Source organism: Dendrobium catenatum, unplaced genomic scaffold (assembly GCF_001605985.2).
Source record: "Dendrobium catenatum unplaced genomic scaffold, ASM160598v2 fragScaff_scaffold_450, whole genome shotgun sequence".
In the NCBI taxonomy this organism is placed as follows: Eukaryota; Viridiplantae; Streptophyta; class Magnoliopsida; order Asparagales; family Orchidaceae; genus Dendrobium; species Dendrobium catenatum.
The window spans coordinates 717,303-729,339 of NW_021318912.1; the positions used below are offsets into that span (position 1 = coordinate 717,303).

Sequence of the window (12,037 nt, forward strand, 5' to 3'; positions counted from 1 at the left end):
ATCCGACTGAGGTGGATCAGCTATCTCAAAATACTAAATACAATTGATTGTAACACATGCATATGAAAAATAAACAAAATGAGTACCCAAAATTATCCAAAAGCATCTCATTTTTATAGATTAAATTCTACGAGTCTATTACAATTTGCTTCTCCAACCTTACTTTGCTACAAAAAAGCTTGTCACAACCCAACCCAATATGATCAAACATAACACAGGTCATACTGTGCCAGATTATGGCAAGATTGGCCTCAACATATAGCTTGAGAAGTACTGAAATAAAACTTTCAATTTAAACACACCATAGATCCACTACTAAATACCAAAAAAAGTAGAAGACTAATAAATCTCAAAATAATTGTCTATTTATCATCAAAAAATGCATATATAATCTGAGATATTTATAACAATACTTGGTAATATACTGAATAAAAAAATATAAGTCAAACTTACATAAAATAAAACTAATAAAAATATACCTACAACATAGATCAAAATATACTATATAAAACTACTTAGCTCACTTCGTAACCTTTTTCTAGCCTAAAAAATAAAAGTAAATGTACAAGTGAGCTAACACAACTTAGAAGGTTATCGCAGTCTAAAATAGAAATCCATAACTGAAATCCAAATAACTAAAAATAATGTACTATAATAATAATATTAAAGTAATGTATAAAAAGTTGAAACAAAAATATATACTGAATGCATTTTATTGACTAATGAACTATACTGAAATTAAAATATAAAAAATGTCTTATAACAATATTTAAAATAGTCCTTAGGCTCCAACAACATAACACGTCTCATATCAGAATCCTACCTTGGTAAGCCCACTGGCTATGACATAACATCACATATTACATATAATCCCACCTAGCTAGATAGCCTTATAACTATGACATAGTCAAATCTCACCTCGATCGCCAACTAGCACTAGCATAATAGAATCCCACTATAGTCGCCCACTAATAGAATCCCACTATAGTCGCCCACTAACACCAACATAACATCACATCACATCACATTTTTCTCATATTTTTGATGCATTCATTAATTAAAGCATAATTGGACTAAATTTAAAAATTGTTAAAATGCTTTTAAGGCACGCAATAGAAAATCCTATTGAGCATAAATTTATATTTTTAAAAATTAATCAAATTTTTAGAGATTGTGTATAAAAATATTTTGAAGCTTTAATTGAATTAAAGTGCTATTTTTAGATATCAAAATAAAATTACTTAAAATTGTTAATTTTTCAAAATCACCAAACAAATTTTTTTTAAAAAATACCCAAAATATTCATAATCTCAGTCACTATATTATATAAAAAGTTACACATTAAAAATTTTACAAAAATAAAGCTATCATCATTTTTTTATAATGAAAATATAATTTTGATCAAAAAAATCTCAAAATATTAAATTATTAAAAACTAAAATAAACAAAATATAACATTCCTCGAGATGAATGAATTTTCTTACTAGGTTGACGGATAAAATGACTCTACAGCCACACCAAATCGTAGCATTTTTTCTTCTCCCTCCTCCCTTTCTTTCATTTTGTTTCCTATTTCTTCTCAGTTGACTGAAGTAAGCTTAGAGAATTAGGAATGAGGTGGGTGGGTTTAGATATTTAGAATAAAATATATTAAGGGTATAAGTGAAATTATTCTAATTGTTTGAATTTTAGCATAAAATTCATAAAATTCCTTTTATATCTTCAAATTCAACAATGCAAACATTATAAACAAAAAAAAAAAATCATAAGTTAGTTAAACATGTTAAGAAGAATATGATAAAATTAGTTTACAAAATGGAATCTAAAGGTCCCAAAAATCTCACTTGTATCAATATATATCAATTTCTTAAGGCATTACGCCAATGCCTAAAAAATAGAAAAAATATCCTTATAACTAAAGCATAATAATATCTTTATAATGGTAAAGTTGATTTGCAATTTCGACTTATAATAACTTCTTATTAAATTTTTTACTGTTATCCATCAAGTTTTATCTTTTATAATTCTAGAGTTATTGCATGAATGGTAAAGTGCTTCCAATATGAAATATTCATGTTGCGTCCTGGAGTATTCGCGGTGATAGAGAAATATAAAATTTATCATCTTAGCATTGTACGGATATCCGGCACGAAATCAGGTAAGAGAGAGAGGGTTTAGCATCTATGAGACACCAAGATTTTTACTTGGAAAACCCCTGAAAAGAGGGAAAAACCACGGGGCCTAGTCCAGTTTGAATGAATCCACTAGTATTTGCAGTTGATAACAAATGAGGCCCTTCCTTTGGGGGAAGGCCTTGGCTTGATGTATAACATATGGAGTACATTACATGATGGGAATACAAAGAATCACTGTTGATGTGTTTGTTTGGTCAAAAGGACCATAGTTTGGTGATGTAGGTCAGAAGGATTGTAGTCGATTGCCGACATAAGTCGAAAGAACCATAGTCGGCAGGTGACGGATGTCTTAAAGACTGTTGTTTGGCGACGGAGGTCAGAAGAACTATATTCGGTGGGCGACGTAAGTCAGAAGGACCGTAGTCGGTGGGTGACGGAGGTAATAAAGACTGTTGTCTAGCGACGGAGGTCGGAAGGACCGTAGTCGGTGGCCAACATAAGTCGAAAGAACCATTTTCTGACGACGGAGGTCAAAAGGAAGGCGTCTGGTAGAAATCTAGTGCCGAGCGGAGGTCCGACGTCGGGTAGAAATCTAGAAACAAGTAGAAGTCAGACGTTAGTCGGCGGCCAGGGAAAACTCTAGCATTAGACGATATTCGGGTAAAGATCCAGAGTCACTTGGAGATTAGATAGAATTCTGGCGTTACTTGGAGATCGGGCCGAGTTTCGATGTCCTTTGGAGATCGGACAGAACTCCGACGTCCTTGAACGTCGGGCGGAACTCCGGCTGTGGTCCAGGTGGAGTTTCTTCCCTCATTCTCTTCTTCTCTTCTCCTCCTCTTCCTTCTTTCTTGGGGTTCCCTCTTAAGAGAAATGAGAGGCTATTTATAATTTTTTGAGGATGGCATGACCCGTAAATAGGAGGATCAAGGGCAAATGTGGAGTGGTTCGGATGACGGCCAATATTGAATCCCTTGATTATAGAACGTTTGTCAGACACTTGAAGGTCTTAATGATACCAGAATTTGGCAATCTTGGGCTCGTTTGATTCGTCTCGTTGAGCCGCTCGATTCGATTAAAAGCATGTCAAGTGTGGAAACCGTTTGGTAATCCATATTGTGGTTTGAACTTTCCAAAAGCACTTCAGGTCTTTGATTCAGACCCATTTGGGCTCGGATTAAGTTTTTTTTTGGTTAAAACCCTCGGTAGGGCATACATGTTAATATCAAAAAAACTGTTACCGAGACCTTAGAAGGTTCCTCTAGCTCACTACTGCTCCACAGAGCTACAATCAAAAAAGAAAACCAAAAAACCTATGAGCTGATGGATCCTTTTCCTACGATTACAAAAAGAACCTAAGTAAAAGCTCGGGCTGTGAGTAAACAGCACCCAAAAAAAGAAGAGTAGAGAAATATCCTTCAGCACGATCTTCTTGCAAAAAAAACTGAAAATAACAGAAAAAGTAATACAAGAAACAAACTAAGATTACCTTGCTGTCGTTTAAGCTCCTAATATCAAGATCCCTGCAAGGCAATCTCCAAAAAACGAAGTGAGAAATATAATAGATAATATAAACATAGTACCAAGTAGTATATCTGTTAGCCCAAAAAACAGTATGATTATGAATGATCTGCAACGAACAGAGAAACTCACTGGAAATCCAACCAGCACAAGTAACAATCTTCCCAACACAAATCCTCACACATAAGGACTTCCTCCAAAAATAACCACCCCAGCGCATAAACAAAGCATACCACAAAATGTAATACCGATCAAAATCACACCAACCAGCCATGGTGTTATGAAAAATAAAAACCAGAGAAAACAAACTATCACTGGACAAGCAGATAAAAAGGTTCTCAATCCCGTACTGGAAGCCAAGACAAAACTACATAGAATACTATATTTGAGAAATTGAAAGCATGGAACAAAGCATAAGCGGACAGACATAATAATCCTCCCAGGAAAAACAAACTCAGACGAGACAAAAACAGAACAGCCAAAGATACATAGAGGCACACCAAGTCAGCAGGCTACCAAAGACACAAAAGCACATCGGGTCAACCATGACGAATGTAAGAGGAGAGGGAAGAACATTGGGCCCCAATTTATCAAGCATGATCATGCCTTTAAGAGGAGAGGGAAGGTTAATAATAGGTAATTCTTGATAATACTCATTACCAGAGCCCAAGTTAGCCAACCAATCCGCACAAGCATTGTCTTCCCGGTAATTATGGGATATGGTAAAATTAAAACTAGAAAGTAACAGTTTAATTCTCCGGATAATGTAAAATTCATTAGGATAAACAACATTAGTAGCAGATATAGCTTGAATAGCAAGTTTAGAATCAACTTTAATATGCACATTCTGAATACCAAAATCCAAACAAATCTTTAATCCTTGGGATATACCCAAAAGCTCAGAAGTTAACACATATTTAGTAGACATAGGCCCAGCAAAAATAGCAATAGGATTACCAATAGAATTACGGATAATACCACCCATACCTGTAGTAGTCTTCCCAACAGAATCATCCGTATTTAATTTAATGTAAGGAGTAGTAGGTTTAAGCCAATTCACAATACTATCCACCTTAGTAACATTAGCAACATTGATATCAATACCAAAATAGCTAGCCAACCGATTATAGCTCTTAAATTTTTTTTGAGAAAGGAGATTAACAACAATTAAACGCAACACCTTATTCCTCACATTGTTAATGATCTGATTGGCACAAATTTTAATATTATTATGTTTATAATCACTTCTAGCTTTCCAAATATACCAAATAACCAAAATGGGAATTAAATAGAAAATATGCCCTTTACCTTTAGAAAACCAGATACCGAGAATTTCCTGTAAACTGCAATGCTCACTAAAGTTAACTAAATCAGCTAGGTTGAAAAAATGGCACCAAACCCTTCTAGCAATCATATTATTAACAAAAACATGTTGAACACTCTCAATGTTGAAGCAACATTGACATTTAGAAGCAAAATAAAAACCTTTCTTATAGAGATTGATATCCACAGGCAAATACTCTTTAAGGCACCTCCAAGTGAGCAAATAGTAAGATAAAGGAATCGTGTTATGCCACAGGGAGCCAAATATGTGAGAGGCATCGCCTTTAATACGAATATCCTCCCAAACTTTTTTAATACTAAACTTACCACTGGCCGAAAGATTAAAGAATATGTTATCTTGGTTTTGCACATTTAAAGGAATACTAACAATTTTCTCAACAATAAAGTTAGGAATCTCTTCACAGAGTTTAGCATGGTTCCAATCCCCATTAATAAAAAACTCTTTCACTCTGGTATTAATATAAGTATGGGAATTAAGATGAGTATCAATAGAAGAACACCACATCCAATTATCTTGCCGAAAAGACACATCCCCATTACCAATCCCCCATTGAATAAATTTCTCGACCTCCCATTTGATTTTACAAAGTCTTTTCCAAACAGTGGAGTCAGTATTTTTAAAATGACAGACAAGATGGTTAAGATTCTTATAATACTTAACTTTCAAGAATTGAGCCCATAAACTCTTATTAGATCTAAACCCAAACCAAAGTTTATGAGAAAAAACATGCACTGTATCAGAAATGGACTTACATCTAAGAGAACCTTCTTTAAAAACCTCGCAAATTTTTTTCCAACTAGCCCAATTAATGCAAGATTTATTATTGTTGGCACCCAAAAAAAACTTGTTTATCATTTTCTCCATTCTCAAACAAACCGTAGACGAGGCTGTAAAGTATGAAAAAGAAATATAGGTATCGAATTCAGAACACTTTTAATTAAAGTTAATCTACCACCAAAAGAAAGGAAATTAGAGGATCAAGTAAGGAATTTTCTTTGAAATATAGAAAAAATGTTTTCAAAAAGAGAGGTCCTCTTTCTGCCCTTAAAAAGAGGAGTCCCAAGATACTTAATGGGCAAAGAAGAAGAGCTAAACCCACACACTCTTTTAATTCTATCATGCCTACTATTGTTAACAGACTTGCTAGTAATAAAATTACTTTTGTCTCTGTTAATATATAAACCACTTATATTTTGGAAACCATAAAGAAATTGGGTTAACAATTTAACATTATTAATTGAAGCATTGGAAAAAAATGATAAAATCATCAGCAAAACTGAGATGCGTAATAGGAAAACCACCAGCAGTACTAAAATGGAGCTTAGGGTGCATTTTGTAGAGTCTCTCAAGACCTCTAGAGAGATATTCCATAACAATGATAAACAGGGAAGGAGAAAGCGGGTCCCCTTGCCTAAGCCCATGCGTAGAGTTAAAATAACCATGATTGGAACCATTAATGATGATAGAGAAAAAATAGTTTTCAATGCTACTCTTAATAAGCAACAAAAAGTTTTGATTGAACCCAAACATAGACAGAATATTGTAAAGGAAATCCCAATTTAAATTGTCATAAGCCTTAATTATATCAAGCTTGAAAAGAATATTACCTCCACTGATTTTAGCATTGATATCATGAACCATCTCTTGTGCTAATAAAATATTATCAAAGATACTCCTGTCTTTAACAAACCCAGTTTGATTAGGAGAGATAATTCTAGGCAATATAACAGATAATCTAGAAGCAATGATCTTAGCAACAAGCTTGTTAAAGAAAGTGCACAGGCTAATAGGTCTAAAATCATTCCAAAAATAGACGTTCTCTTTTTTAGGGATAAGCATAATATTAGTGGAAGAGAAAAATTTGGGGTAAGGATTCCCATTAAAAAAATCCTGCACAACATTAATTAAATCCTTCATGATAATTAATATCCAAAATTTTGATAAAAAATTTAGTAGAAAAACCGTCCGGACCAGCTACCGACTCCCCATTCATATTCTGAATAGTATTCCAAATCTCTTCTTCCAAAGGAAGTTGAGTGAGTAAAACATTATCTTGCTCAGTCACAAAACTAGGAATAACATTATAATAAGAAATAGATTTAATAGAATGGTTAACATTAAAAATATTTTTAAAAAACTCAACACCCGAGAAAGCTATAGAATCTTCCGTATCATAAACAATACCTTGGTTATCCACCAACCTGTTAATATGACTTTTAATTCTATTTTTATTCACTAAAGCATGAAAAAAGGCCGTATTTCTATCACCTTCCAAAAGAATAGAAGAAGAAGTCTTTTTGTTTCCAAAAAATTTCTTCCTGGTCCTGTAATTTGAAAAGCTTAATTCTAGCATTATCAAGATTAACAAGATTAATATAAGAGGACCGGAAGATCCTGATACAAAGTGTCAAGCACCACGACCTTATCTTCCGCTTCTTTAATATTATCAAAATATTTTTAAAAACATGCTTATTCCACCATCTTAGTAACTGTTTTAGTCTGCTCAGCTTAGCCCAAAGTCTAGACATACCTTGCACATTGTTGTTAGGAAAAACATTAGCATGCCAATTAGCCGAAACAACATTAATAAAATCAGAATGGCTAAGCCACATATTCTGAAAACGAAAAGACAAAGAGCGTTTAGTTTTATTATCAGAAATATGCAACAGAAGAGGAGAATGATCAGAAAGAGTTCTACTCAAATGATGAACTTGAGTTAATTGAAATTTACTAATCCAGTCATTATTAAACAAAATTCTATCAAGCCTTTGCCATATTCTAGCACGGCTCCAAGCAAAACTATTACCAGAAAAATCAATGTCAGTTAAATTGCAATTAGAAATCATATCATTAAAATCACTCATAGCATTAACATTAGGAGGATTACCCCCTCTCCTTTCTCCAGCATGCGAAATAATAAAGTTTCCAATTTGATGTCATTGGGTTCGTATTTCCAAGATGCTCAGTTTGGCTGTAAGTTCGCTAAAATCGAAGTTTAGATGATCCCAGAATAAATTTTTGTAAGTTTCAAATTTGATTTTTGCCTCGAAATTCGTGGCCGATCAAGATAATTTATTTATGATATATCAATCCCATATATATATATATATATATATATATATATATATATATGAGGGGGTCATATGCCACCATAAAGCCTTCCATAATGCTCCTTTTGTTAGTGCTCAAACACCATTAGCTAGATAGACTTAAATATTTGAATAATTCAGACCCAATAATATGATGATATAATAACGACGACTAGTTATATAGCAACATTCTCTTTTCCTTCAAAGCCCGATGAACCTTTCTCTGCTAACTGTTCTCTCCTTTCCCCTTCTCTTCCCCTCTTCCTTCGATCTAAAGTAACGTCCATGGCGCAAAATTGTAAAGATAACTGACGATAACTTAAAAGTTGCCCTCTCCACGAGTCAAGCACTACCTCCAACAAAGTTCTCTTCTCTTCTCCCTCAAGACTTCTATTTAACTCAAGGCAAGGCAATCCCTAACACTTCCCCTTCTCCTCCTAAACACCCTCTCTGCAAGCAAAGAAAGGAATTCATAGCTCTCCTTAATTACATCTTCCTCCTAGCACCTCCTCCTTCCCCTTCCTCTGCCTCCTCCATATTCGCTCTCCTAGTTTCTCTCTTCTTCATCATGAAAGCCCCATTATTTGTCTTCTTCAAACAAGTCACAGTTCCCTTTATTATCGTGTTGATTCTTTTCTCTTCAGGTGCTTATCATACCCTTCTTCATATCAACGTCTGTGAGGAGGATTATTATTATTAGCTTATAAATTTCCAATAAAATATATAATTTTTCGGAATGCAATAAACCAATAAATATTCATTTAAATGTCTTAAAATTTTATTTATTTTGTTATCATTGTATATTAAGAACTGTCACATGCCGTAAATAATATTTCACTCACGCTGGTTTTTTTTTTAGTTTTATTAAATTTGAAAAATATTATGTATAATATTAAATATTATATTTTTTATTAAATTCTTTTTCGTGTTATTACTTTAAATTTTAATTCTGCCACTTGTGAATGATATAATCATATAATTGCGTAATCTATTATGTCTATTGTGATCAGAATTTGGAATAGTAAAGCAGGTTTCAGCTCTGGGCATCAACTACGGACAGGTGGCCAACAACCTGCCATCGCCCGAACACGTCCTCCGCCTTCTCAGTTCTCTTCATATCACCAAGACCCGAATCTACGACACGAACCCGAAAGTCCTCTCTGCTTTCGCCAACTCCAGCATCGAACTCATAGTGACCGTTCCCAACGAGGCCGTGGCCGGGCTCGCCGACCCAGCCCGAGCCACCGATTGGATCAGCACCAACATCAGTCCATTCCTCCCCGACACAAAGATCACCGGAATCGCCGTCGGGAATGAGGTTTTCACCTGCCAAGATAGCGTTTTGATGGATAACGTCGTTGATGCCATGATGGGACTCCATCAAGGCCTCGTTGGTCTTGGCCTCGACTCCGTTATCCACGTCTCGACAGCCAGCTCCCTCGCCGTCCTCGCCACCTCTTACCCGCCGTCCCTCGGGTCGTTCCGGCCCGAGCTTGCTGAGCTGATCGGGCCGCTCTTGCGGTTCCTGTCTGTTACGGGCTCGCCGTTTTGGATAAACGCTTACCCTTATTTCGCCTACAAGGACGACCCGGAGAGGGTGCCGCTTGACTATGTATTGTTTAACTCCGGGTCGGGCATGGTTGACCCGAACACCGGGCTCAAGTACGACAATATGCTCTACGCCCAGGTGGATGCTGTGATCTTCGCCATTGCAAGGTTTGGATACGAGGGAATAGAGGTGAGAGTATCGGAGACGGGGTGGCCGTCCAAGGGAGATGACGACGAGATGGGAGCAACTGTGGAGAACGCGATGAGTTACAACAGGAATTTGGTTGCGCGGCAGCTGGAGAACGAGGGGACGCCGCTGAGACCAAGACCAAGGCTTGAGGTTTATCTGTTCGCTTTGTTCAATGAGAACTTGAAGCCCGGTCCGACGTCCGAGAGGAACTACGGTCTTTACCAACCCGACGGCAGCATGGCATACAACGTCGGACTTTCCTCAGCAACGTCGACGGCGTCGGTTTCCGACATTAATTCATCTGCTTCATGGGTATGCTCTGTCAACTCTTCTACTTCATTTTTATTGAGAAATGCTCTTTAAATCAATAAAAGGCATGAAGGTAGCTTCACAGTCATCCAATTTATATTGGAAAAATATAAATTAATGAGATTTTTATATGTTTGATCTATTTCTTCCTCTCTGGTTTATCGCACCTGCATTTAGTTCAGCAAAATATGAATAATAACAAAACTTTTTTGTGAACCAGATACAACGGGACAAATCAAACTGCTTGTGGTTTTGTATCATCTCAATCTCATTAGCCTTTCAGATTTCAATCAGATGGCCATTCTAGGAAACAAGATGGTATCATGTAAATGCTACTCCTCACATTCTTATTCCCTCTCTCACTCTCTCTCTCTCTCTCTCTCTCTCTCTCTCTCTCTCTCATGTCTTTCTTCCTCCTGCGTCCCTTTGGAGAAAATAGCAAGCCATGAGCAATCCTCTGGACCTGTAGCTCCAAAGTATAAAGGCTCTTGTACAAATTGAGGTACATAAAGATCCTATTTTTTTGTTCTAGCTTCACTGTGCACATTATGCAGATGAATTTTATAAATAAATTTTAATTATCAAATAATGTATTATATTTATTTTTAAATAAATTTAATGAATCTAAAATTCATTCTGATTTCTGAACATTAGTAAGTTCGAATATATCTTCTATCTCTCTAATTTTATGTGCCACTTGATCTACTCATAAATATATATAATATTTATGAGTAGATCAAGTGGCACATAAAATTAGAGAGAATTGTCTTAGATTGTTTGGGCAGATAAAATCTTGATCTTTCAATAACCCGGTTAGGATCTACCGAGTCTATGTTAAGAAAAATAGAGGTAGACCTAAAAAGACTTGATTAGAAAGTATTAGAAATGACAATTTCTACTAGATTTAATGGAGAAAAAAGAAAACATTTAGCCATCTCCACGTAGTAGGTTAAAGAGTTAGGCTTCGTTTGAGATGGCTTTTTAACTGATTCTTAAAGCAACTTTTTAGTACAAAAAATTTTGTTTTTGCACTAAAAAGTTGTTTTAAGAAGTAGGAAAAAATATGTCCCAAACGAAGCCTTAATTAATGTTGTACTCATATAAAAATTTAAAATTATATAAAAAAAAAGACAAGTCAAGTTTGAGCTAGCTATAACTCAACTCATTCAATACCTTACATATTGATCGTCTAATCTACTAGCTAGTTCAAATAATTTTATTTTTGTACATTTAGGTCAATTAAAACAAACTCACACACACATCACATACACAATACTCGAACTCAATATCTCTTTGTTGGTAACCAAAGCCCCCAACCAATAAACCAAGATGAGCTAAAATAGTAAATTCAAGCTTGAAGCTACTGACTTGATGTAGCACAATCCAGATATATATTTGTAAAAAATTAAGTAGTTTTTAAAATTAAATAATCATAAAAATAAAAAGTAAAAAGAATATATATTGATCCTTATCATCTTCTCCCATTCGTTATAAAGTGATTATAGAAAAGGAATAGATCTTATTAATTATTAACTAGAAAAAATAGAAGAAAAAGAAGAGCAAAATAGAGAGAGTGTGTGATAAAGATAAAAAAAAAAAGAAGAATTGATATCTCCATCATATAATATTTTTTTGTCAAACACAAAGATAGGATATATAAAAGGTAACACCAAGTGATACTTGATAATGGATAATGCCATCCACTTATACTCAGGGCTCTTATTGTGCTTCCTTTTGGGAGTAGGATATAATATTGTGGAGGTTATTAAAGGATGGTCTCTTGGCATGAATACAAATTATAGTACTCAGTTCATCTTGGTCTGTTGGTTGGGAGCTTTGGCTACTAACCAATAGGTCTTGGGTTTGAGTCTTATACATGTGATGTGCGTGTGAGCTTGTC

At 35.0% G+C, this 12,037-nt stretch overlaps 1 protein-coding gene across 1 annotated transcript; it reads left to right on the plus strand.

The window, feature by feature from the left end:
• The first annotated feature begins 8,295 nt into the window (after positions 1-8,295).
• On the plus strand, positions 8,296-10,639 carry LOC110093532 (glucan endo-1,3-beta-glucosidase 11). Its single transcript, XM_020818439.2, has 3 exons — positions 8,296-8,734; positions 9,101-10,140; positions 10,358-10,639. The coding sequence occupies exons 1-3, from the start codon at positions 8,659-8,661 to the stop codon at positions 10,442-10,444; spliced, it is 1,203 nt and encodes a 400-aa protein (XP_020674098.1). The 5' UTR covers positions 8,296-8,658; the 3' UTR covers positions 10,445-10,639.
• The last annotated feature ends 1,398 nt before the right edge of the window (positions 10,640-12,037 follow it).